Genomic DNA, 26,452 nt, shown 5'->3' on the forward strand with positions numbered 1-26,452 from the left:
ACATTGGAAAAACAACAGATAAAGAAAACCAGTTTTATCTTATCAGAAACCTGGAGAAGTTTAACTCTCTCAGAGTACAAAGGATTAACCAGGTCACTATAGCTCTTCATTTATAGCTCCCATCTTAATTAGCAGTCATATTCTGCAAAGGTTTTCCACTCTAAACCCAGTTGTTCCTCATCTCCTTTGCTGTTGTTTAGGTGGTGAAGCACTTCACTCCAGCAGTTGCACCCAGCTTCTAAATAACACTCTGCTGCTGGGTGATGGAATCACATGCTGAGAAATAAACCACAGGTTCTAACCCTGAATAAAAAACGAAGGGTGTCTTGTCAATGCTTGAGGGGAGGATGCTCTTTTCAAATGAAAACATAGTGGTCCTGACTTAACTCAATTAGAAGCCTACCTAATGCTGCTGAAACATCAACTAATACCACTGCACTAAGCAGTTTCTTCATCTGCTTTTGCTAAAGGGGATAGCTGTACAGTTCACCCACAGTAACCTCACTCCAAGCAGTGCCTGGAAAGAACTCAAAGTGTGCTCCCCGCTCAGCGGTGGCTTAGGGCTGATCCTGCATTTGTTCTTGGGTTAATTCCTGCTCCCATCTTCCTTGGCGGGGGGGGAAGAAAAAAAAAAAAAGTGAATCTCTTTGGAAGTGAATGTAATTTCCTTAAGAATATGGTTTTAATACAGCTTTTGGTCTCGGAGCATGAGACCAGCTGCAGGATGCTTCCACCTGTAGTGCTGAGTGAGAAGGACTTTTCACTGGAATCTGTGACAGCAGGGAATGTTCACTGTAAACACAATGTAAATAACAGAGGATGTAAAGATATGCAGATAAAAACTACCCTTGTCGTTTTTATAGACCTTGTAGTTTTGTAGACCTTGTTTTCAACTACACCTCACATTTTATGATTGCTAGTTTGCATTTTAGACTCCATGCAGTGAAAGCTGGGATCTTATAAATGTGCTACAACATCTGACTGCTAGGTATCAGGCTGCCAGAGTGCAATTTAACACCTCGAGTCAGGTACCTCGCCTTGCTATTTATAACCCAGTAAGTGTGAGACAGCTCCCAAGGATGAGTGGAAACTCCCACCTCCCTTGCAGAGACCTGGCTGCAGGAAACATTACAAGAGGGCTCGTCCAATGGAGCGAGGTTACCACTTTATTTTTAACACCGTGGGCTGCAGGGACTGTGCTTGATGTGGTTTATTGCATATAGTTGAGGCAGTAGAGAAAACACCCCAAAAAAGGGAAGCTCTCCTTGTCCTGGTGAGAGTCCCAACATACATCTCCTTCTTGGCCCAAGGTAGGACTGTAGGCATGCTCCCCTCCCAGGCTATAGGCTGACACATCAGGGGGTTCGTGGGTCACCGTCACTGCTGTGCTACTTGTACTCCTGGTGGAGGCCTTCTTCCTATGACAGCAGCAGCTCCGTGGTGCTGTGGACTACAGCTTTGTAACTCCATTTGCCTGAACTTTTGCCAAAAATATATTCTGAAATTGCAATTTCTACTCTATATTCAAGGATAGGTTTCTCTATGTATTGCTCTTCAGTAATGGGCATTTATGCAAAGGTAGTAAGAATTACCCTCACAAAACACAGTATTTCACACGAAAGAATGAAAAGTAGAGTAGGAAGAGCACGTTAGCAGATTTCCACAAAATGATTTCTCTGGTACAAAATGTATCTGATAATGACACTCACATTGTCAAGAAATGGGGGAATTCTAATTGGTTCTCAAAGCTTCAGTGGCTTAAATGTAAGCATATTATCACAAAATCATCAGGACTGCATGAGAATGACACATTTAATCTTTTGGGCATGGATAATATCTGTACAAGATAATGGGTTTATGTATTCATATTGCTTTTTTATCTCTATTAAATGGTAATGTGTTTTTTCTTAACACAGTAAAATCAGTAGCAATCAGGAATTTGGCTGGAAAAAAAAATACCATGCTTTATCTTAACGTGACATTGAAATACTTTAAAATTGTGGCATTATTCAAATACAAAAAGACCACTGCAGTGTCCTAGATATCGTTAGTGGAAAGTGTAATTGCAGTGCGTTAAGGAAACTCATTCTGGCTGTAGCCTACCCAGCTCAGGTAACAACCAGTGAAGCTGCAGGCACAGTCTGAGCTTGCCAAGGACCTAAGTTACGTTCTCACCTTACCAGTTTGCATGGAGCGTGCACTGCTAGGCTATCGCTGATGTTACCTGAGCTGGTGAGGTTAAAGCTCAGGCTGTAGTACAGCCACGCTGCCTAAACTCAGTACTTACAGACACTCAAGACGAAATTAACTGAACAGTGTCTCTGGTTTAGATGCTCTCCCGGTATGAAATAAGAAAAAATGATTTTTGGTTGGAAAACTGTTTGTTGTTGTTGTTGTTTTTTCTGAAAGCCAGTGGTTCAGCATGGTTCAAATTACTGGTCTTTATTCTGATATCATAGGTTAGAATTCTTAAATGCTCTCAAATTCCACTGATCCAGGGGGAAAATGGCAGTAACAAAATGCAGTAAAGAGTCAGGACTACATTGGATTCCATGGGCAGAGTCAACACAAATACAAACTCCTGTAGCTGTTGTTTAATAGGGCCTTTTTTATACCACTGTGCTACTTCAGAGCCTCAATAAACTCCAAACTGTTTATTATTATTTTACAGTAAATGAAGAACTTTATGGCCAGGATTTTCAAAGTTTCCAAATCTTTGCTGTATCCCTGGGCAGCCCACACGAGGAAAACGTGTGGTGGCATTTCTCTGCCAGCTGCACTCTGTGATGCACAGAACCAATAGCAAATGGTGCAAAGGAGATCACTGCTGCAAGCAGCAGCTCTGCACTCAGACTGTGCAGCCTTTAACCCACTTCTTGCTGTCTCCATTCACTGTAACCGCGTTTAAATAAAAATTTACTGATGTTTTAGCATACCACCATTAGGAGATGCTGCTTGCAAGACATGGCTGTTGACCAGTGCTGACCACTGTACTCAGCAGTTCCCTGTCTGGCCATATTCATACAGTGTCCACATTTTTGCAGTGCCACCAAGTGGCTGATTTCCTCATCAACATTTCTGCATTTTTATCATGATAAAACAAGTGCAGAACAAATCACCTTGCATGTGAGAGGCACCAAACACAGTTGCACAAGGAAGCCGGGACACTGCTTTTGGATTTATACTCCTGCATATGAGAGAATGACCATGAATGATACATAACAGGTAGGGAATATATTAAGTTTCTCAGAAAAGCAAGGTTATCCTTGACATAGCTGAAAAATCCTATAGCGCGTTCACAAGTCTCAGACAATACTGAATTCACGCCCTTACAGGGCAAAGTTACCTCAGGAATTCCTCGTGCAATGGTGGCAATGCTCCCATGTCACCTTCTTCTCGCTCACAGAACCCTCTGAGAACATCAGTGCTTTTCTGTCACAACACAACACAACCGGAACAACGCCCCCAAACCGGCTCCCTGAGGTGGCAAGCACAGCAGGTAGGCGTATGCTGGCAGCAAGAGCTTGGCATGGCTCCTCAGAAAGCCTAAGCGAAGTCCAGAGGGCACAGACCCCCCAGACCGCCGAAATAAAATGATAAAAACCCCACAGCGCCTCAGCCCGCCGCCATCTTAGAGCCCCTGCACTTCCAGAGGTCTCCACCCCGCGCAACTCGCCAGCCAATGAGCGGCAAGCGCGGGGTGGGGCAATGTTCAGCGCAGCCAATGGGCATCAAGCACGGCGATGACGCTGACCAGTAAACAGCTCACTACGCGAGTTAGGCTCTGCCCATCAACCGTCCGTTAGGAGGGAGCCAATGAAAGCCCGGTGATTGGCCGGAGCTAGCCAATCAGAGGCGTCAGGTGAAATTTGAAAGCGAGTGGAGGCGGCAGCGCTGAGGGAAGCGGAGCGGCGCGCTCGGCAAGGTATGGCGGGGCTGGCAGCGCGGGAATGGCATCGGGACGGAGAACCTGAGGCAGCCCTCAGGGGGAGCTGGGAGGCGGTGTGCGGTTTGCTGTAGTCCCCGAGGATCCAGGTCCTGAATTGGGCCGCGTTCCGACTTTAAAATGTTATTTGTGTTTGCTGTAATCTGTAAGCACTGGGGCTATAACAGACTACTGCTTTCTTCCTGGCCTTTCTCAATCCAGGATGTGGGATGAGGGCATCTTTGTGTTAAAAGTGAGTGGGGAATCTGTCTCTACCTACATTGCATTTGTTTTCTTCAGGTTTCTCACGATCGTGTCTGCAAGATTAATTGCTCAAAAGCAATTAAAAAGCTTAAAAAAGCTTTTTTTTTTAATCTTAAAAAGCTTAGAAGTTTGCTGTTAATGCTTATCCGTGGCAGAAGGACCTAAGAAAGCCTATAGTACAATAGCTGGAGCCACACTTTCTTAAAATGGAAGACAAAGCAAGAAAGTCCTTGAAATGTGTTAAAATCTTTGCCAGGTTTTTGTAAGCTTGCCTGATACCTAACAGCTACTGTATGGCTCTGGTACCTTCCACAATTTAAAAAACATGCGTGCAGTCTGGATAGGCTGCTGTGTTTGTAGAGAACAGATAAGGAGACTCAAACATTGGAAATTTGACCTATAAATTGTCGGAGTCCTGAGGATTCCCTGTGTATAATAGCATGTATTTTTTCTGACAGCTCAGGCAGAAGCTTCATGATCTCTGCTCATACTTTGGTACGTTTGAATGGCATCTCCCTACTTTGCTCCCCTGTTCTTTGCAGATACCCAAGCCTAAGTGCTGCTACAGAGTAATTAAAGAGATAAGGAGAGAATCACTCTGATGTTAACAAAGCCAGGTACCCATCCTTGGGCAGACGGACTCCTCGAGTAGCTTGCTAGGTGTCACAGTTCTAAGGAGGAATCAAGTAAGGTGGGAGTCTGGAGGGATGGCTCTTACAGGATTGATGCACCCTGTATTAATCTTAGAATGGCCTGGGTTGAAAAGGACCACAATGATCATCTAGTTTCAACCCCCTGCTATGTGCAGGGTCGCCAACCAGCAGACCAGGCTCAGAAGTGAGCAGTTGGGATCATACACAGACAGCTAGCTTTTGGTTGAAAGAAATGTCTGTTTAGTTTGGATAAACTTCTTGGCTGAGCCTCTCAAATCTTTAATATTATCATCTTCACCACTGTGATGTCCACAGAGGATGGCTGTAGGGTCTTGATGGTAACTGCTGCTTTTAAGAATGGTTTTCTTTTGGTGGGTATAAAAAAACTGCCTATTGTAGGAGGTAGAGAGTAGAGGTATACTTCCACTAACTGTTTTCTGAAGGGCTTTTAGTAACACCATAGCAACTACTAACAAGATCAGCCCAAAGATGATTATTGGAGAAGTTCATGGATTAACATTCCTTAATTGCTTACCTGTAAATTGGGGTAAATATGACCTGTGAACTGTGGTAGACTCCATCTGGTCATTTGCAATCCTTAACTGGCATCTTTAATGAATTTCTGAAAGTTGGAACATAAAATGAAAAGACATTAACCAATGGAAGATATTAACCAATCAGTTGGTACTGACATGCACCAGGACGTGCTTCCAGGATCATATGGAAGACATCTGGTCTCTGACTTGGGTACTTTAAGCTGAGTTTTGCTTTTTCATTTCCATTTGATCATTTAAACTTCCTTAAGCTGTTTTGTCCTCCTGCAGTGCTAAGCATATCGGGGAGAAAAAGATGCAAAGCATAGCCATATAGATTTCTGACTCATTCATTGTCTCTAATATCTATCCCAAGCCCTTCCAAATGGCTGTGCAAGCCCTGCTGGTGATGTGTGAGTTATTCTGGGCATAGCTACTGCCATGAAGTTGGGCACAAGGAGCTGCCACTGCCAGCCCCAGAGCACAGACTCACCTTATATTCCCCTCCCCAGAAGCATGAGAACTCTCAAAAAGGCTTCAGTAGGGTGCAGGGATTCGTGCTTTTTGCATTGCAGTAAGCACAGCATGTACAGATCAACTGTTGCTTTCATCAGGTCTTCCTCAAGTTAAAAAGGTAGGCAGAAATCCTGCTGGAAATAAATGCTATTGTGTTACAGTTGCATCCTGGAAACTCAATTAGGAACCAGAGCCAAATACTCTGATGCATGACAAAAATGCCTTGCCATCAGATAGGGCATAAAGTAAATGCTTAGTGGCAATGTTGCTTCCAAGTATTGTCCTACAACCTTGTCATTTGCTTGCTTGTCTCCTTAACGAGAAAAACATCTGTGTTGAAAACAGGCTAGTCAGTCCCTGGCAGTGACAAAGCCTTCCCTGCTAATTCTTTCTCAGAGTTGTTGATTACTTAGCAAGCAAACAAGCACCTTGACTACATAAAATGAAGAGTCATTGCTGAAACTGTCATTTGTACATGTACCAGAGCAAATGCAGCAATGAAGAAGCTAGATCTATCTTTGTGACATACAAACTCGAATAAAAAGGGCACGACAAACCTTGTCTCCTTTTTTCCTGTCGTTACCATTTTTGTCCAGGATAATCAAGATGGCTGCTACCTCCCACTTTGTCAGTCGGTACAAAAAGGATTTGAGCACAGAAACCATCAGAACGAAAGTTGCTCGCAGAAAATCCATGCTCCAAAAGGAGAGCAGACACAAGTTGTTTGAAAAGGGCAGACAGTTTGGACTGACAGATGTCAATGTTCAGGTGTCAAAAACGAGGGGGATTTCTCAAGGAAGTGGGGCAAGCGAAACGTGCTCACAGGAGAACAGCAGTTTGAAACAGAGTAAGTAAAGCCTGTTATATAGCTTTTTAATTTGTTAAATGTGGTCTCCATGTTTTAATTTATAACTATCAAGAAAATAGACTTAATAACATCCTTTATGACTCCAGGACTGTTTTTAGTCTTTACTTAATTTTGTCCACAGCCTCCTAAGGAAGGATGCATTGTGCTGTTAATACTCACTAGGATGGCTTTGTTATTCAAGAAGTGAACCTTCGATTTATAATCTCATCTCTGTAAAACTGCTATCTGTCACAGGCTTTAAGAATGGTTAGAAATTGGCAATGTATCTTACAATTTTATTTTTAATTTGCCTCTTTTTGTCAATTCCTCCTTTCTCTGGGAAAACGAGTCTTGCACGTTCTGGATTCTGCCTGTGTGGCTCTTCTGTGTGCTGATGGCTAAAGAACTAAGTAACTCTTTAAAGGTATCAAAGTGTTCTCCACCTTCAGTATTTTGATAGGAAAAAATAATTGAAGGAAAGACTCAAATCCCTATGGAATCACATCAAATACATGACTTGAGAAATTACAGCCTTTGATGAACTTTAACATTCAGTAGGTTTGTTTTGTTTTTCCAGACAGACACATCACAAGGTTTTGTTCTCTCACATTTCATGTCACTTAGTCTGAGCTTCCAGCAGACTTCAGTATTTGTTATCTAAAGCTGACTTGATCTTCAGCTTCCAGTGATAATTACACAACTGTAGAGTTGACTGCAACTCATTGAACATGGCCATACAGTCCATGCAAGTATTTCAATAGAGAAGCTGGTACAAAACAGCTAATCAACAATCTAATGCCTAAGTGTTTACTTTAGTACTAATAGCCTTGCAGGAGCAGCCTGTACACTACAGAATGGCATGAACTTGCAGCACTTTTATAGAATCCTAGAATGGCCTGGGTTGCACAGGAGCACAGTGCTCATCCAGCTCCAACCCCTGCTGTGTGCAGGTCACCAACCAGCAGCCCAGGCTGCCCAGAGCCACATCCAGCCTGGCCTTGAATGCCTGCAGGGATGGGGCATCCACAGCCTCCTTGGGCAACCTGTGCCAGTGCCTCACCACCCTCTGGCTCAAAAACTTCCTCCTCATATCCAACCTAAACCTCCCCTGTCTCAGTTTAAAGCCATTCCCCCTTGTCCTCTCACCATCCACCCTCACAAACAGCCGTTCCCCCTCCTGTTTATGCACTTTTCAAGTACTGGAAGGCCACCATGAGGTCTCCCTGGAGCCTTTTCTTCTCCAAGCTGAACAAGCCCAGTTCCCCCAACCTTTCCTCACAGGAGAGGTGCTCCAGCCCTCTGATCATCTTAATGGCGTTCCTCTGGACCCGCTCTAAAACTTCCACATCCTTGTACTCTTCTTGCCGACCTGGTGTGTTCATCTTGGATCTTGGAACATTTGTCTAGCAGTTCTCCAACTTGCTTAGTTTCTGACTTTGACTTGGATGAAAAATATCTCCAATGTAATAAATGATGTCTGTCTTTACCTCAGAACAATCTACAGATGCAGCCACCAAGAGGGTGAATGAACGCAGGGAAATGCTTCAACGCTATAAAGAAGAGAAGGAGCTCCGAAAACTGAAAGAACAAAGAGAAAAAGCAAAAAAGGGTGTGTTTAAAGTTGGGTTATATAAACCTACTGCATGTGGATTTCTTTCACTTGCACCTGAAGTTCCCACAACAACAAAGCCAAAAGAAAAGGTAATGAGAGTAACATTAAATTTCTAAATGAATCTTATGTAGTGTATGACATTAAAATTTATGGTTATGTAAGTTTTATGCAAGTTATGTGAAGTAAATATAGTATAAAGAATTCATAAATATTTTGTAATAAGGAATGGTAAGGGAGTAATTTCATTCTTTTTTTAACAAAGCAAGAAATATAAGAGCTGTGTTAATTTTTGTAGTTGTGACTATGGCCTCAGCTCAAAAAATAGTGATTCACCTGCAAATAAAAGAGCTAAGCTGTTTTGGAACTGGTAACTTGTTTGTATTCAGTCCATCTGACTTTTTCAAATCACTCACTCGATATGTTTTGACTATCAAGTGCACAAGGCTTGTTGCTTTACCTAACTTAGGCTTCTTGCTCACTCTGGCAGTGATGGCAGGGAGAGAAAGGAGTATGTTAACCTTGTTTCCTGGGGAATGTTTCCAGGCAGCTCCTGCTTTCTCTGAGAGGATTACTCGATCAAAGGCCAAGAACCAAACAGAAAAGGCTGCGATATCAACTGCATTGAAGCCCTCTACGGTTTGTCTCTTAAATGAACTTTAGTGAATAAATTGGGAGAAAAAGATGCTATTATTCTTGAGCATGTAAATCAGGGTTGTATTCTGACGTGAAAAATGATACCTCCAAGCAGGTTTTCCTGATGAAAAGGGCAGATTAGGTCAGAAAAGCTTTCAGCAAGCTGATAGAATTTATTGTGGTGATTTGAGCGTTGTGTTGAACTGAGCTACAGAGTTTGATTGAGTCAATACAGAGAAAAGTGCAATGATCTTTCAGATTCCTTTTTCCCTGTGAAATATTATTGCAGTCAGCAAGGAATGCAAGTAAGAATAGAGGCAGTAATGAGACTGAAAGTAAATACTTTGGCTTGGAGAACCTGTGAAGCTCTCCTGGCCGCAGAAAGTCTTCTGTGAATGCAGACTATGAAGTCAGTTCTTCTGCATTTCACTGCAGCTTCAGAAAGTTGAACCCAGTAAATGGACTGCTTGTTACACACTGTACGTTTTTGCTCTCACAGTGGGGAAGAGCACTTGTTCTTAAAATTCAACCTGAAAGCATTATTGTATGTTATGCCATCTTATTTAGCTACCTGTTTAATGGTGTGTGATTGAGATGTCCATCAGACCCCATACATTTGATTGCATGGAGCCTGTAGTGACAGATCTGAAATCTTATTGATTTGGCATCTTAATTTCATACCGATGAAATACCTAACTTGTAGAATATTTTACCCCACATTAATGTATGTAAGACTATCACTGCCAAATGCATTATTTTCAACAAGCTGGGTATGAAGCTGTTTTATTTTGAGAATTCCCTATGCAAGAAGATCTTTGTCTTGTACTTTCCACCTATTTTGGATAATAAATAAGTAAAACCAGTGGCTAGAAGTCCAAGAAGACATAGCAGTTGTGCAGTCTTCCATTTAATGCTGCAGCCTTCAAGCCTTATAAATGAAGATGTATGTTGTTGGAAAGCAATTACTGTAGCTATCACCCATGATTAATCTTTACTGCTAAAAGTTGGAATCAATTCACTGTTGGCATATTTTACTAGGAATCTTGATAGGCTTGTGGTTTTATTTGTATTAAAAAGTAGGCTTTCTGAGGAATGTCATCTGCAGTAATCTGCAAAAGGAGCTATAATTTGCATCTAGCAATCTTGCCTTATGTAATTTGAATGCATTTGGAAGGTTTCCAATCCTGGCTGCGTGAAGGGAGAACTGAGTTAATTCTGATCTTTTTTTTCCTGAAAAGTGGCTTTTAGATCACACAATATGTACCAAGATGCAACAATAATTACCATCTACTTTCAGAGTAAACTGAGTAATTTTCTTCATTCTGTTAGATAAAATCTTAATTAGTTGGTATTTTAATATCTGAAATGAGCTATTTTAGTTATCCTTAATATCTCTGGCATTTTTACCTTTGTAAAACCTTTGTAAAACAAATACCTTGGTTCTAAATTACCTGCCTTTTGTTTTACTGGAGCCTGGGAGAGCAAGATGAGGAAAGAAGCTGGGCTACTTCACTTTGGCAATCCTGGTGCTTCATGAAATGTGATGTTCCTTTGTAGGTCTGTGCCAATGGGCAGAGCGTGCGCCCCACACAAGCAGCACGTAAGCAGATGAGCACAGAGAAAATGGCTGCAAAGGGCAAAGGTATGAAACTAGAACGGGCCCACATCTGGGTCTGAAAGGACATGGCTGTTATTCTTTTGAGCCAGTAGTCGTAGCACTGTGAGAGTGAGGCAAGGAATGTTTTTAGGAAACATCCCCAGTGTGTGTTGTTGGGGTTTAGGGAACAGCAGAGTTTTTAGGATGACAGTTTCTTGCAATTAGAACAAAGGCAACTGCTGAAAGACTATGGATCATGTGACTGTAGGTATTTTATGTGCTTGTAGCTTCTGTAGACTGGGAGGTGGAATGCAGGATATTTAATGCACTTGTGGTTACTGATTATCACTGCAGGAAAGGGAGAAGGAGGTCAATAGGCAGAATTGCATGGCTGCTAGCTGTCTGACAGCTGGAGCAATACAGAGCTTCCTATTTACCTCTAAGGGAAATATCACATGTTGCTGCTGTCATTATAGATTAAATGACTGGAAAAAACAAGAGATAGCTGATAGAAGTAAAATATGAATTTTGGTGTTACAGCTCTCCCCCAAAACAGCTAATTATGTGAGCTGTAAATATTTTGAGTGAAGTTTGATACTATGCAGTAGTTATGCTACGTGAAACTTGTTGCATAACGTGACACTGAAATAGGTTTAGAAAGAATAGTCTTCTGGCAGAGCACGTGGGCATACAGCACAGGGAGCAAGAGCCCCAACTTCTGATACACACTGATGTAACTGAGTACATGTGTGGTTGTCTGCTTCCATGATGACAAGCACAGTCTGTTGTTTTCATATTTCAAAACAGCTCCTTCTGTATCTGTCTAGCTGTTGCACTTCCAGAGTGAAGATTCCATACATTTCTTGAGAAAACAAAACAAAATCAAACAAAACCAACCCAAGCCATCTCTGTTTAAGCAAGTAGAGAATGCATTTAATAATAAATTCTTCCTGGTAGTGCTGCAGTGTCAAGGCTTCAAGTTGTTAATGCTAAGTCATGTAGAATAGTTAACACATGATATTCTGTAATTCAGTGTGAAGTTATTTTCACATCACCATGTAATTAAGTCAGCAAGCAGCAGATGTCTATTTAAATAAATTTCATTCATGCTTTCAGTGAATGCTGAACAGATTTCTCATCAGTGTTTGAATAACAATTAAAACATTAATTTAGATTGATCACTAGATTTGATAATGCTTTTGTGGAATGAAGACTATGCATTATGTGCTTAAACACTAGCATGAAAACATTAGGGAAGTGTCTGTTTGGGTAAATCCAATGTTATGGTTATTCAGCAAGTGATTTTTTTCCCAACTTTTCAAATAGCAATTCTGTGGGAAGCAGAGCAGCATTGTAAGAGACAAATATCATTAACAGTAACCAAGTGGGCTACTAGATTTCCTGCAGATATAGAAAGGCAGAGCATGAAATCAAGAGCTGTTAAATTTTTGTGTGCGTGTTAATGCTGCTGGTTTTGAAGGTAGTAAATAAAGGTACACATGGATGAAAATGATTAAGATGGCAGTGCATGAACTTGAGTCATATTTTATAAAAAAAATATTTCAGGTATGATTAAAATTAAAGGATACTTTAACGTAGTTTAATAAATTCACACTTTAGAATGCTTTACTGTAATGACCAAGGCATCATTGGGTGTTACAGAGTTGCTTAAGATTCCAGCTGTGCAGATAACTACCAGTTATTCCTCCAGAAAGCTTCATCTGAAAGATAGGATGATGTCAACTCAGTGATTGCAGGAGCACTGAGGAGGGTTCATTAAGCCTTGTGCTTAGCATCTGGCACGCTGATATGTTGGTCTTATCGTGACACTGGGAGCACTACTGTACAATGGAGATGTTTTCTGTCAAGGCTCTGCAGAGCATTGCCTTGATGCCAAGGCTGAGCTGTGCTGCCTTTGTTTAGCACTCCTTGCACAGAAGTGACAAAACCACTCCTTGGTTCTGGTTGGTGGCCCTGCCTGTGGCAGGAAGGTTGGAACTCGATGATCCTTTGGGTCCCTTCCAACCCAAGGCATTATATGATTCTAACAAACTAATGCAACTGATAGTTACTTGTACAGCTTTCTGATCACTGCAAAACCAAAACTTTGTATTATACTACTTAAACACATCACCTGAGCAAGCTTTGTAATCTCTGGAATTAATATTTCTTAGTGTTGCAGCCTTCAGTCCAGACAGCATCAAATGTAAGAGTCACCAGAGCAGCTGCCTCTGCAGCTAGACAGGTGCCAAAAACAACTGCAGCTGCTACTGGTAAGTGAGACAGTAAGTATAAGCCATGTGTAGCTGGTATCTAAGGATTTCATATGGTGTACAGAGGTGTCCTGGCTGATGCTGTGTGCCTGAGTACTGGAAACGACGTGTGAATTTGCACTGCTGTTAAGTTCACTGTCAAGTCATACACCAGGACAGTGTTGTCTTTAGGGTCTTGTTTATCCCAGTCACTCTGCTCTAGAGATACATATCAGCTTGTTCTGAACTGGCTTAGCACACTACATTCTGCTTTGTAGCATCTCTTTGGAATAAATAGACCAAAGCAATAGTGCTAAATTGTCACATAAGAAAATGAGCAAATACCCATGACTTAAAATCTCACCTGGACCTCTGTTGGAATATTTAAATAATGATGTTGAAACCAACGTTGGGCAGTTTGCTGTAAAAATCCATCTGTGTGGGCTGTCAATATCAATATAATAATTACAGACTGAAAGAACAAAAACTGGACTGGTAAAGATTTGCCAGTTTGGTGCATTACTGCTTAAGGATTGATAAGACTCATAAAGAATAGCTATGTCTGGACAAGATGGGAGCCCATATTCTCCAACTCAGGAATTTTTTCTTCATGTTTGCTTACTCAAGTAGGGGAATTTGATGGTTTAATGAAGGGGATATTTTTAGTAGTATGATCTCATGCTCAGGGTGTTCTCCACTGTTCTGCAATATCTCTTGTATATGACACAAGTAACCCCTAGGTTGAAAGTGCATACTATGATAGTAATGGTTTTGAGCCATCTGTAGAAGTCCTGTGCCATGCATAAAGTCACAATCTAAACTCATTTGACTTCAGTCACTTCAGCCTTTAAGGAAATGAGGTGACTCTTTTGAACGCCTGATGATGTGTGAAGGCTAATGGCTTAATGAATCTCTTTTCCCAGTGATTTATCTCTTATTAGACTGTTAAATCCTGGGCCAGGTTTTCTTTTGAATGAACACTTGCAATTAGGTATCTGCCCTTTAGCTCCCTCCCACTCAAGAAGCAAAGCCATCTCTCCCTGTCTTTAACCACCAGACTTTTGCATCAATCTTTTGAAAATGCTTCTTTTAATCAGATGTGTTTTGACTTGGAGTTTGTTCCTCTTCAGGTAACGTGTCACAGAGAAAGCCAGCAAATGCAGCAAAGCAGAAGAAAGCAGTCAAACCTGATGTCATAGAGGTAGGTCATGAAATATTTGAAATGGAAAAGCTGATTTAAGAGCCAGTAAAAATAGTAGTGCACATGTTTCTTAAATATTCTTTTACTCGTGTGTCAAAGTAACAGGAAGCTCACTAATAGATTTTGGGACAAAACTGTATTTTTGTTGTACTGTTAAGACCTAAGACTAAATTTGCTTTGCAAGTGTGGATGACTTGTTTACCAATCCTCCAGCTTTGGACAGTGATTTAAACTTGAGATCTTGCATGACAAATCTTTTACATGATGTTTCCACTACTTAACAAAAAGAAAAGACCTTTTTCAGTTTTCTGGTTGTATCTAATGTTTATAAACTTCATACGGTGCGTTTATTCGTGCAGCTTACTCTGAATGCATCCCTTCAGTGATCAGGGAATTATAATGTGAGGCTTTAGAATCTGAGGATGAAATGCATGTTCAGTTTTTGAATGCTGAGAACATGGCGAATATCATAGGGGAAAAGATTCCCAGCTATAATTAAAGATGGTCACTTTTGTTATCCCACTGAAAATGCAGACCAAACTTTACTGCTTCTGTGTAGAGACCACTGTATTTGAATGCTGTGTGTCCTCCAGTTCAGGTTCCTAAATGATTCATGTATGCATTCATGCCTTGACAGTCCTGTGCAGAAGCATCTGTTTCTCTCCTTCTCCCTATACTCCACTCTTCCCTCTCACTTAGTGCTTCCCCCACAACTCCCTTCTCCAGTTCTATTTCAGCAACTGCAGCTGTGTACAAGCATTGTCTTCAAGCTGGTTTCTTTGTGCACAAGCACTGACAGGAGGTAAAAGGCACTTGTATCTTAATTCAGATAAGGATCTCTTCACAAGCAGGAGTTGCTTGATGCTGCCAGGTGGTAAGCCCTTGCTGTAACATTAGTCATATTGCCACAAGAAATCTGTTAAAATTCAAAGCTTACATTCCAAGCAAGGGTATCTAAAGTACAACAAAACTTCCAGTGTCTTGAAGATACATCTTTGCTCAAGAAACAGTCTCAGATCTTTGGGCTAATTTGAGCTAACAGTATCTCAATACAGGTACCTCAGAAACGTTCTGAGCAATTGCCTTGTTGCTCATCTCATAGGAATGTGAACTTCCTTCTCTTTCAACAACATTCTCTGCTTTTAAGTGCACTTGTATTCTCCTTTTCTTGGGCTGCATTCCTCAACTATCACAGAATCACAGAATGGCCAGGGTTGGAAGGGACCTCAAGGATCATGAATCTCCAACCCCCCTGACACATGCAGGGCCACCAACCTCCACGTTAAATGCTAAACCAGGCTGCCCAGGGCCCCATCCAACCTTGCCTTGAACACCTCCAAGGACAGGGCATCCACAACCTCTCTGGGCAGCCTGTTCCAGTACCTCACTACTCTCTTGGTAAAGAATTTATCAACTTTTGTTAGTTTGTTCTTCAGCCTTTAAGTTAGGTTGTGTATATAAACTGATTATTCCACAGGCCTAGTTGGATTTGGAGCCAGTATGCTACTCAGCTCTTGAGGAGCTCATCACCTTCAAGCATTTTCTTCTAACAGTGAGAGAAGCATCTGCTGGTTTGAATTACTGCTCCCCTAGGCCAGGTGTTCTGCTGCTCTGGCCCCTTCAGTGGATTATTACATTCCTCGTAGTCAATTGCTACTCCTGCTGTGAGAATGATTTGCAGGTGTCAAAAGCTAGTTGGCCTATGGTAAATCAAGACTTCTGTACATGCACACAGTTGTAGAAAGCAAATTACCTGAAATTGTTCCTTTTTTGTTGGCTTTCAAGCAGTCGTCTTACAATTCTGCTAACATCTATTAGTAAACACCTTGTGATTTGGTAATATGGTGCTTCTTTTGTTCGTGCAGATAATTCCTATTAAACACGAAGTGAACGAAAATGCTCCACTGGACCCAGTGATTTGTTCAGCATCAGAACTTAAACAGGAACAGACATCTGTAGAAAAGAACAACTCTGCTCCTGGAAGACCCAGAACGCGCTCCTTTGCACCACAGAATTTTGTGTTTCAGCCCTTAGAAGGACTAACAGCCTACAAAGTTACACCCATGACTCCATCTAGGGCAAATGCATTTTTATCACCTGATGCCTTCTGGGATTTCTCCAAATCTCCAGTGTAAGGTTCTTGCTTCTAATAACCTAAAATGCAATGCAGCTTTTGTGATGCTACAGAGGAAGTGGTGTTTCTGTAGTGGGATTCCATGTGTAACAAGTTGTTGGTACACCTGATCACAGTTGTTGTGTGAACCAAAAATAGTCTTCAGAATTTTGAGGTCTTGTGTGTTTGGTCAGATTTGAGGTCAGTTTCTCAACATTTCTTAATTCTTAAGCTTATCTCTTTTTCTTTTTTTTCCCTTAGTAATACAGTTGAAAAATCCAGTGAAACTAAGGTACAGGAGCCTAATTTAAGAAGTCAGATTTCACCTTCTCTTCAAGACATTCAAGAACAGCAAGTGACTACAAGTTTGCAAGGAGAAGGTATCAAGTTCACGTATGGTTTATCACTGTACCTTTTCTAGTTTTCACCAGATTCTGAGTAAATGCCTTCCATATTTCTCAGCAAATGAATCAGATAAGGAGGCTTCCATTCAGAGATCCAACGAAACAGTTCCTGTATCTACAGAAATGGCAGTGACTGAAACAAAGTCGGATGATATAAGAGAGCAAGAGCATGATGTGCCCTATTTCAGGTTTGTGTCTGTTTGTTTGCCTTCCTGGTTGTCTGTTCTGGGTCCTGAACGAGTAACAGCTTGCAAACAGTAGCTTATGATGGTTGATGTCTGTCAGTAGCAATTTTGGTGGTCATCATTGCTGTCTTTCCTTTCCTATTGTTAGTGCAAGTAAAGAATATAAAATTCTGAAGACTAATGCTCCATCCTGTGTACATAAAGCTTGAAAGTAATATAAATTACCTTACAGCTAGTCTTAACTGAAGCAATCTAATGGGTTCTGCTCAAAGACTGTGTAACTTGTCTGAAAGCAAAAGGGGAATAATAATTAACAGTTACAAATAGTGACAACAGTTGGAACATCCTCAAATTACTTTTCTCATTATTTATTTCAAGAAACATTCTACAATCTGAGACAGAAAGACTGATGTCTCAGTGCCTTCAGTGGGATGGAAAACTTGAGCTGGACATTCCAGAGGATGGTAAGACTGAGCTGTGATAGGCATAATTAGTAATAGTAGGCTCATCTCCTAATGTTACATCTTAAGTGTGATGTTTGAAGTGACAGTAGTGAATACTGAGCTGCTGGTAGTTAATGTTGAAGTGCCTCTTGCTTTTCTGTAAAGTCTAAGTATGTCTGAATGCATGAGATTTAAGAAATACATATAAATGTTTTAACTTGCCTGTGCTTTTTTATTTCAAAGACTTGCAGAATTGGTAGCAATTTTAGTTTTATTTTGTTTGAAAGGAAGGTTAGAGGATTTCAGTGGAGAGATGGGCTGCAGGTGAACTGCATTGCAGGTCTGAACTTAAAGAGCAAGCAGATTCCAAACTCTTCAGTTACTTATTTATATCAGTTGAGGAATGATGGCTTATTCCAGTATATTCTAAATATATTCTAATTTCTTCCCTTGGTTTCTTGTTACCATCAGCTAAAGATCTCATCCGCACAGCAGTTGGTCAGACAAGACTGCTTGTGGCAGAAAGGTTTAAACAGTTTGAAGGACTGGTGGATAACTGTGAATTCAAGCGGGGTGAAAAGGAAACGACGTGTACAGACTTGGATGGATTTTGGGATATGATTAATTTTCAGGTGTGTCCTTGCAGGTTTGCCTACTGTAATAAATACACATGATGGAGGTATTTACAAACAATGCAGTGAATCTGTTTTATTCATTTGAATATTCAGACTCAGATATTTTTTCCTGTTAAAAATATGCGTCCTTGCTTAACGTTTTGTAACGGTGAATAGCACCAGCTGGTATGCTGTGGTTTTACACTTCATGGACCAGTTAAGCAATCTTTTGTAGAACCAGTTACTGGAAAAAGATGTCTTACTTAGGCTTGCTGTATCTCTGGGGGCAGTTCAGGTTTCTTCTGGTCATCTGCTGGTTTACTCAGAATCACAGAATTGTAGGGCATGGGGGGGACCTCTAGAGGTCATGGAGTCCAACCCCATTGCAAAGCTTTTGCTTTGGTGTTTGAAGCACAAGTATTTAACAAATATAAGCATGGCTGTTCATTTCATCTACTTCCTAAACCAGTGGTTTTTTGTGTGTGTGAATGTTGTAAATCTTGTAAACTAAAGTTGGACTTCTCTGGGATTTCCAATAGATTGAAGATGTGAATAAGAAATTTGATAATCTGCAGAAGCTTCAAGATAACAAATGGCAACCAATTGCTGTACCAGGCAAAGAAGCTGTCAAGGTACGTATGGCTCCTAAAGCATTCAGATACAACGATGTACTGAGATATTTAAAATAACTGGTAAGCTGTTGGAGTGCTGAATACTTTTCATAAATGAAAGTTCCTTTTAATGCCCTGCTTATAGATGTTGGTGGTGATCAAAAAGTCCAGCGAAATTCTTCTCAAATTTCACCTTCCTTCCTTGCATCTTGCATGTGTGCTCAGAATTGGTGCTTTTGGTACTAGATGCTCCTTTCTGTTGGGAAGATTAGAGCTGAGAATTAGCAATGGCTCATGGAGTCCTTGAACTCTTTGTTAGTAAGGCAAATGAGTTAAATTTGGAACAGAAATTTACCCTTTGGATGTGAAACATTTTCTCTGAGCTACCAGTGTTGGCAATGATGTGTCACAGGAATTTAGAAGTGCCTGGCAGTTTGAAGCAGTGAGTGCTAAGTGATAAAGGTGACTTATTAAGGTAGGACCATGGGCAGCTAATCCTCTGAGCATTAATAGGTCTGACACTGCCCCAAATGTGGGATTGGTTATTGCAGAATAGGCTTTAATGTAGGTTATTTTATTGACATTTTGGTTTGGAATATAGAATCACAGAATGGCCTGGGTTGCAAAGGAGCACAGTGCTCATCCAGCTCCAAGCCCTGCTGTGTGCAGGTCGCCAACCAGCAGCCCAGGCTGCCCAGAACCACATCCAGCCTGGCCTTGAATGCCTGCAGGGATGGGGCATCCACAGCCTCCTTGGGCAACCTGTGCCAGTGCCTCACCACCCTCTGGAGGAAAAACTTCCTCCTAATATTCAATCTAAACCTCCCCTGTCTCAGTTTAAAGCCATTCCCCTTTGTCCTATCACCATCCACCCTCAAACAGCCATTCCCCTCCTGTTTATCCGTTCCCTTCAAGTACTGGAGGGGCACAATGAGATCTCCCTGGAGCTTTCTCTTCTCCAAGCAATATGTAGCTGTTCTTAATCACTCAGCATTAATCAGCATTAAGAATCATATTCACATTGCCTGAACTCCATGCCATTCCTCGAGACTGCTCAACTGATCATAACAATGATGTGATCAATAAGAAACTCCAAACGTGGAACTGGAGGAAGTGTAGTCTTACATCAGCTGACCATAAATGTCTCAACTGTAGTTACTGTACACGACACAAAACTTCCTTTGAAATATGAATGCCAGGAGAGACTTCACTGCTTAACGAGTGTCTGCCCATGAGTTACTTTATGTCCGTGCCACTAGGAGTCCCTGCACCCCACTCTTTTCAAAAATGTTAACTACAGCAGGTAGAGAAAGCACTAAGGAAAATTTATACGAAGTATTTGTGAGCTGAGAACTTGGTGTGAGAAACTGACTTAAAACTGCCATTGTAAATGAACCTTGGCAGATAAATGGCAGACCAAGACTTTCTGGAGATAAACAGAGATCTTGTCTCTAGCAGAGGCCTGCTGCTGTCTGTGTCCAGCAGCCTCCTGGATGTTCACGTGCAGCTATTTGCCTGAAGCTTCTATTTTCTTTCTGTTTCAGAAGCAGACTGTTCCAAATGTGGTCTGTAAACCAAAGCTGGGAGCAGCTGGAAGGACTGCTGCCCGAAAGAGGCTTGCTGCTGTGAAAGCTGCTATGAGGGATAAAATGAAGCAGGATGGAGTTGCTGATAGTGCGTATCAGGATAAGCAACCAGAAGTAGAAAAAGTGGTTTTTGAAGCAGGATTTTTCAGAATTGAAAGCCCTGTAAAAAGCTTTCCAGGTGGGTGAAGCTTAATCATTATTTCTCTGACCTGAAAATGCTGAAGAGATTTGAACCAAGCTCACTGCAGACAGATTATGCTGTTTATACTGGATATAACTCCAGTGCTAGGCACAATTAATGTTTCATCTAATGATTTGTTACATCAGGGAACCAAAGTAAACTGTTCTGCGTGATTGCCATAATTGCTCAAATCAGCATGATGTGAAATCTTCACCTAGATACAGAGTTACAAGCAGTTGGACCCATTTTTTTTCTTAACGTACATTTAGCAATGAAATTTCCATCTGGGCATTCCTAGACTTAGCAGGCAACACGTTCAGAGTGAGTGCAGGCTGATGGCTTTTATTTGTAAGATAGGAATTGGAATTAGTGTGAACTAAATTTTGCTGGCTTCCAGCTTGCAAATACAGCACATCTGTAATCAGAATTCATGTGCAACAAGATTGCAGTATATTCCAATCTGCGAGGAAAGCTGCTGGAAGCCTTTCTCGAGCAGAAGCTCCAAACAAGGCTGTAATTTGGGCATTTATCTTATTGCAATCTGTGGAGCTCGTGCCTTCTGTGATCCTGGTTTGACAGTTGCGCTGCTTCTCTCCCCTATTTCAAGTGCCAAAGATGATTTTAAGTTTCCAAAGATTCTCTCAATGAGTGTTATAAAAATCAATTAGGAATTTATCTTTAATTCTATCAAAATTATATAATATGAGATATTGAGTTTCATGACAACAGCTTCCACTGCGTAGATTTAATGAGAACAGCAAATCTCATTGTTTCAGGTTCTGTGTGAAGAGTAGTAGTGCTAAATTGCTTAGCTGGTGTTCAGGTAGCTTTGTAACTAATTGCTGTGGTTGCCACCACATCATTTTTTCAATTTCTGCTTGCAGTGTACAGAGCAAATATAATATTTATGTAAAACACACAAGAAAAAGTAGAGTGTTACTAGCTAGAATCCTAACCATTCCATCCTCTGGAAATTGCTGTTGTAACTAAGCTTTAAATGCTCTTTTTCAGGTTCACTTTCAAAGACACCTCGCAGATCAGGGCAGCAGACTTGGGAAGGTCTGACAGCTCCAAGATCATCCAGAAGAGCTTTGCTGCAGGGCAGCTCTGTGCCTTGTAACCCTGAGGACACAACTGCAAAACAAACGACACCACTGCTCAAAGGCTGCCCCCCAGCACAGCGTTTGGAAGTGCACCCATGTCCCACTGAAACAACTCTCCCTGGTGGTTTTCTTGAACAAAGGTAGCCACGTTCAGGCAGCTGTTAATTGAGCTTGGTGCAAATAATTGTCCAGTTTCAATTAGAAGAATTAATGTCCATTAAGTGTTAACCTTCTTTCGGTGGGGGAGGGACAAAGGTTGTGAAGTCATTCTGTCTTTTCCATCCCTCAAGCAGACGTTAAGAGCTCTGCCCAAATGTCATCTCATTGCAGGCTAGGAGTTTGGGATTTTTTTGTCCAGAAAACTTTATATAGCTGACTTGTGCCAAACCAGCAAACACAGTTGGAGAGCTCATTTCAAATCAATTGTGCACGTCGCAATCTTTTGATTGAGAAGAATTAAAAGATTGTTGTTTCTCTTTCAGCATTTCCCCAGCTGCAGAAGAACACAATCCTGTTGCTGGTGCAGCAGAGGGCACCTGGGTAAGTCATGCTTAGTTCATGTATGTCCTTCAAACATCTTTCTACTATTAGCTGAAGGCAGAGTGACAGATATTCACATCTTAAGTGGGTAGGCACCTTGATTCATCATGCTTGTGTGCAGAACAGTGATTTGATGCTTCAAATCTACCTATTGCAGCAGCTTTCAATGCCTGAGGAAATTCAGCACTGTGTTCAAAGCTTTTCCACTTGCTTCTTTCTTGCCCTGTCCCACTCAGGATAAGGGTGCCCAAATGCCCAAACCTGATCTGCTGGTTTCACAGTTGGTTTTTATTAGCCCTGGGTTCCTGGGTATCTGATCAAACATTCAAAGTACCTTTGGTGTTCCTCAGGATGAGGCTTTTTCCTGTTCTGTAGGACACAGATTAGGACTGCTGCAGCTTTCTTGCATTCTCTCTATTTTTGGAGCTACCTTTTGGAGCTCTTGTTGGCTCTGCTGTATGATGCTCATCACTTGTCCCAGCACTGCTCCTTCAAGCCCCCTCCTGTTTTTCTGGTGTGAATTTTTAAATGGATTTGCATTTGGGGGGCTAAGCCTGAAAGGAATAATAGTCTCTAGCTCTCTGGGTCTCTGTTGCCACATCAAAGCACGAGGCTGTTAAACTGTTCAAAGGTGCAGCAAGAGCATTGTTGGTAACACAGGCATCAGAGTTTGGGAATCTGAGTCCTGATGTGTCTGTGGGCTTGGTGACATGCCAGCTTCTGAGTAGCCATTAAAGTCCAGAATGCAGCCTCCACAGTAGTTCCTTTCATTGGGAATCTAGGGTCTTCATGTTTGTTACTTCTTGGATCTGTACATTGCTGCAGCAGTCTTTATATATACGTACATGTGCACGTGTACATGCTTGTGTTTTAAAGTCTGTTACTGTTTGCTCCTCTTCTTTTTTTTCTGCTGCTTTTACAAGTCACATGAGGAATTGGTGATGCTACTATCTGGGGAATCTGGCAATCTAACATTTGGTATTGCTGGTGGTATTTTTCTGAGGTAAAGTCTCACAAGAGAACAACCTCAGAATGCTTTTTGTCACTTTAAGTTCAAAATCCATTTGTGGAGGAATTTCCTTATATACTCTTTAAAAGATAATCCCATTTACAAGGGTGCTTGGCAAACAGTTCATGGGAAATAAATCGCAGTGTTAAGCTCACAGCTTTGCTTTTCCTGACCTTTGTACAAGCTCAAGTTCAAAAGCTCTCTCTCCTAAATTGCCAGTGAGACCTGTAGATGTCATGTATGAATTGTTTAACACAATACAGATGTGTTGGTTTTTGTAAACTCGCTTCCCTTGAATGTCCTGGCCACCTCTTCTCCTTTGTGCTTGCTGCATCAAAGCTACCAAAGTGCCTTTTACAACAGACAAAACAGAAAAGGAAGCTTCCTGGTGTCATTCAAACTGCTTTATGTCCTGATTGCACTGATGTTTTGCTTCTGGCTCTCTGGGAAGCAAACACAGCTGACATCTGAGCTCTACAGAGGGTTGGGAACAGTTAAAATTCCTGTTTTTTCAGGTGCTGGAAAACTGTAGCAGTGAATTAAAAGCAGTGGATGACATGGAAGAGATGGAACTGTCTGCTCCAGAGCAACAGGGCCAAGATCCCACCATGTGCAGCCCAGAGAAGGGTACGTGCACTGGGTTCAGCTTCACTCAGCCTGGGGAACCAAAAATGCATCAGATGGGTACACATCTTCAAGCTGTTGCAGTCTGTGGTATTGCTGGGTTCTTATGTTTGTTCTACAGACTTTATAGTCTAAATATTACTCTTTGAAATCACTGCTGTTGTAGCTTTGTGAGTCTGTGAGTGCTTGTAGCAAAACCTGTGTTTGTTAGATGACTTATCTGTGCTCTGCACATGATCAAACAGTTCCCATGGCTTTTCTATGTAGTTGCCCTGTGGTACATGAAGCAGAAAGCTGCTAGAAGAGGCTTGCAGTAGAAGTAGTTGCCAGCTGATCTGTTTTGCTTCAGTAAATGCAGGAAACAATACTGTTTTTTCAGCCTTAGCAATATCAGCCTAACCCTCAGAAGAAAATAACAAAGTGTTCTTATTTTTCAGACATTTTCTTGAGAGATTTGGCTTCCATTGACAGAAATCCTTCAGATACAGTAAGTTGACCTTTCAGTTTATTTGGCTACAGTCTGCTTGTTAACAATACCATTAACCTTTTCTGCAGAATCAGTTTCTACATGAAGTAAATTAAGCTCTGGAGGGTGATGTTATCAAACCAAAGCACACAGCTTACTCTAATAAATGCAGGCCACAATTCCTGTCCCCTTGTCCTGGCTCACACTCATTCCTTGTTGCACACATCAAACACAGGACAAATTGAGACTTGTAACAGAAGAATGACTGATCTCTTTAGGCTGATCACTAAAATGACTTTTCTTGTGGATTTCCTTGTAGATATTTACTAACATAATGAACCACCTGACCTCTTCCTTGCAGTTACTTGGAGTTTTCCAGCTCTGTTCCTTCCCATCTCTATAGTTTTATCTTCTGCAGACAGAAGCAAGGTGCAGCAAGGAAAAACAGCTGTACGAAAGCTTTCAAGCAGATAAAAGAACTTGGTTGCCCAGCTTTCTTGCTCTCAAATAGAAAAAAAAATCCTCTTTAACTTATAGATTACTGCATTAAGTAATGACTGCCTTCATAAAGGACCACCTACTGGTTCCTTATTTTCTGCCTAGAAATAAGCTTGCAGGATTCCTTAGGAAGGCCATGGAACTGGAAGTGGTGAATGACTTCTTCAAAGCGACATGCACAGCTCCAAGCACCACATAAAGACAAGGATGTGAGCATTTCTGCATCCACCAAACTGCTGTGCATTTCAGGAAGGGTTTCAGATTTCCCTGGCAGGTCTTTGCTGTGCGTGTTGTGAAGCTGCAGTGTGCCCATAGGGGATTTGCCATTAGCTTGTTTTGTGTGCCCTGGCAGTGCTGTTTTGTAGAGCAGACACCAGTTGCTTTTGAGTGCTTATTTCCCACTGATTTCTCCCATAGCCCATGCTGGATGCTGAGCTTCCCTTCACTCCAGTCAAGAACAACCTCCAGAAGTTCACAGCAGCTGAAACGTTCAGTGACCTGATTGTATTTTCTCCTCTTTCTCCCTCTGGAGAAAAATGAATGACTGGAAATTTGAAATGAGTAAATTCTATTCAGTAGAAAACAGAAGCTGTCTGGAACACCATCTGCAACCCCTGAGCTGTGTTCTTTGTGACACCTGTGGTATTTTCGAGTGGAACTTGATAGAAAACTTGGTAACACATCTGCCGTGAGCAGTGGTGCAGTCACTGCACTGTGCATATTGCTGTGCAGTTTGCTGGCTTTGCCTCCTGCATCCAATGAAATATTCTGAAATATTCTTATTTGTTTATAATTTCATGTATTTGTTGTCTCCTTCGAGTTATAAAACTGTCCACCTTAAATCTCTTCTGTCTTGACCTTAATTACTTCGTGAGTTGTTTTTATGAGAGATGGGATATGGGTTGTGTAACAGACATGTTCCATTAGCTGCTCCTATCTCCATTTGTGATGAGGGCACCTCCAGAGGTGCCTGTTATCTACCCCAAAGCACTGTTTTGTATTCAGTGCTGTTGCAGCCTTTAGCTCCAGTACTCTGTGCATTAACTGCACCTAATCAGCAGATGGGATGAGGTTAGATTCTTTCCTTTCCTGTGGGATTTTTCCTATTGCCTAACAATCACTTGCTTGAATTTCTGCTGTTACGAAGCATTTCAAAACCAGATAATATCTATTCCTTACACTGTGTTAATAGGGATGGATTTTTGAAGATGCTCAGTGCTGAGCTGTGTCATTAAGTACCTTCAAGCTAAATTCCATTTTCTTTTTCGTCTGGCAGTCCCTTAACCAGTCTCCTTGAACATTTGGCTGTTAACCTCAGCTATCCCTCGCATCTTTCTCTCATCTGGACTATCTATTTAAGCACAAGGAGTGTGCCAGTTCCTGCTACTCCAACATGGAGTTTATATGTAGTAGAGTACCTCCAGTTCTTATATTTTTAAGAGGTGCCTGATCAGCCTGCTTCTTGTGATGCTGTTCTTTGTGTGCTGCACACATTCTTCCACTGGCCTTTATTGTCAGCTAAGCAAATGCCACACAAACCCTTCAGCAGAAGGCATTATTGTTACATGTGGGGCTTTGTTGTTTGACTGCAGTTCTGACTTGGAAGTTGTGTACTGATAGCACTGAAATAAATGGAGGAAGCTGACCTGACCCAGGTTAATGTGCTGGAATGAACTTTTGGTTTTATAGATAGCTTCAAAAAGATAAAAGGCAAGTCAGTAAGAGCTCTTCACAGAACGGCCCGGGTTGGAAGGGACCTCAAGGATCACAAAGCTCCAACCCCCCACCAATGCAGGGCCACCAACCTCCACATTTCACAGCAGCCCAGGCTGCCCAGGGCCCCATCCAACCTGGCCTTGAACACCTCCAGGGATGGACGGGGCATCACAGCCTCTCTGGGCAGCTGTTCCAGCACCTCACCACTCTCACAGCACAGAACTTCCCCCTGACATCCAACCTCCATCTGCCCTCCCTCAACTTCAGCCATTTCCCCTTGTCTTACTGTTATCCACCCTTTCCAAGAGTTGCCCCCCCCTCTTTAT

At 41.6% G+C, this 26,452-nt stretch overlaps 2 protein-coding genes across 5 annotated transcripts in view; one reads left to right on the top strand and one right to left on the bottom strand.

The window, feature by feature from the left end:
• Positions 1–3,636, bottom strand: part of FBXO34 (F-box protein 34) — a 42,029-nt gene extending 38,393 nt beyond the window's left edge. For both annotated transcript variants that reach the window (XM_042814488.1, XM_042814479.1), the window contains exon 1: positions 3,347–3,636. The gene's annotated coding sequence lies outside the window, so the exon portion shown is untranslated. The remainder of the gene's footprint in view (positions 1–3,346) is intronic.
• Positions 3,637–3,867: 231 nt separating this feature from the next.
• Positions 3,868–26,037, top strand: DLGAP5 (DLG associated protein 5). Of its 3 annotated transcripts, none has more exons than XM_042814100.1 (19): positions 3,868–3,925; positions 6,488–6,738; positions 8,231–8,439; positions 8,894–8,986; positions 10,541–10,625; positions 12,755–12,853; positions 13,963–14,033; positions 15,899–16,164; positions 16,408–16,526; positions 16,609–16,738; positions 17,114–17,199; positions 17,650–17,810; positions 18,332–18,424; positions 19,948–20,167; positions 21,182–21,413; positions 21,756–21,813; positions 23,338–23,449; positions 23,884–23,933; positions 24,828–26,037. In XM_042814100.1, the coding sequence occupies exons 2-19, from the start codon at positions 6,498–6,500 to the stop codon at positions 24,948–24,950; spliced, it is 2,448 nt and encodes an 815-aa protein (XP_042670034.1). In that variant the 5' UTR covers positions 3,868–3,925; positions 6,488–6,497; the 3' UTR covers positions 24,951–26,037. The 3 variants fall into 3 exon arrangements, with proteins under 3 accessions (XP_042670034.1, XP_042670036.1, XP_042670037.1); XM_042814102.1 differs by lacking the exon at positions 3,868–3,925 and adding an exon at positions 4,002–4,035; XM_042814103.1 differs by lacking the exon at positions 3,868–3,925 and adding an exon at positions 4,757–4,806.
• Positions 26,038–26,452: the final 415 nt, after the last annotated feature.

The sequence above is a fragment of the Centrocercus urophasianus genome, unplaced genomic scaffold, assembly GCF_019232065.1.
Source record: "Centrocercus urophasianus isolate 14NV4802_14NV808 unplaced genomic scaffold, USGS_Curo_1.0 seq_14, whole genome shotgun sequence".
In the NCBI taxonomy this organism is placed as follows: domain Eukaryota; kingdom Metazoa; phylum Chordata; class Aves; order Galliformes; family Phasianidae; genus Centrocercus; species Centrocercus urophasianus.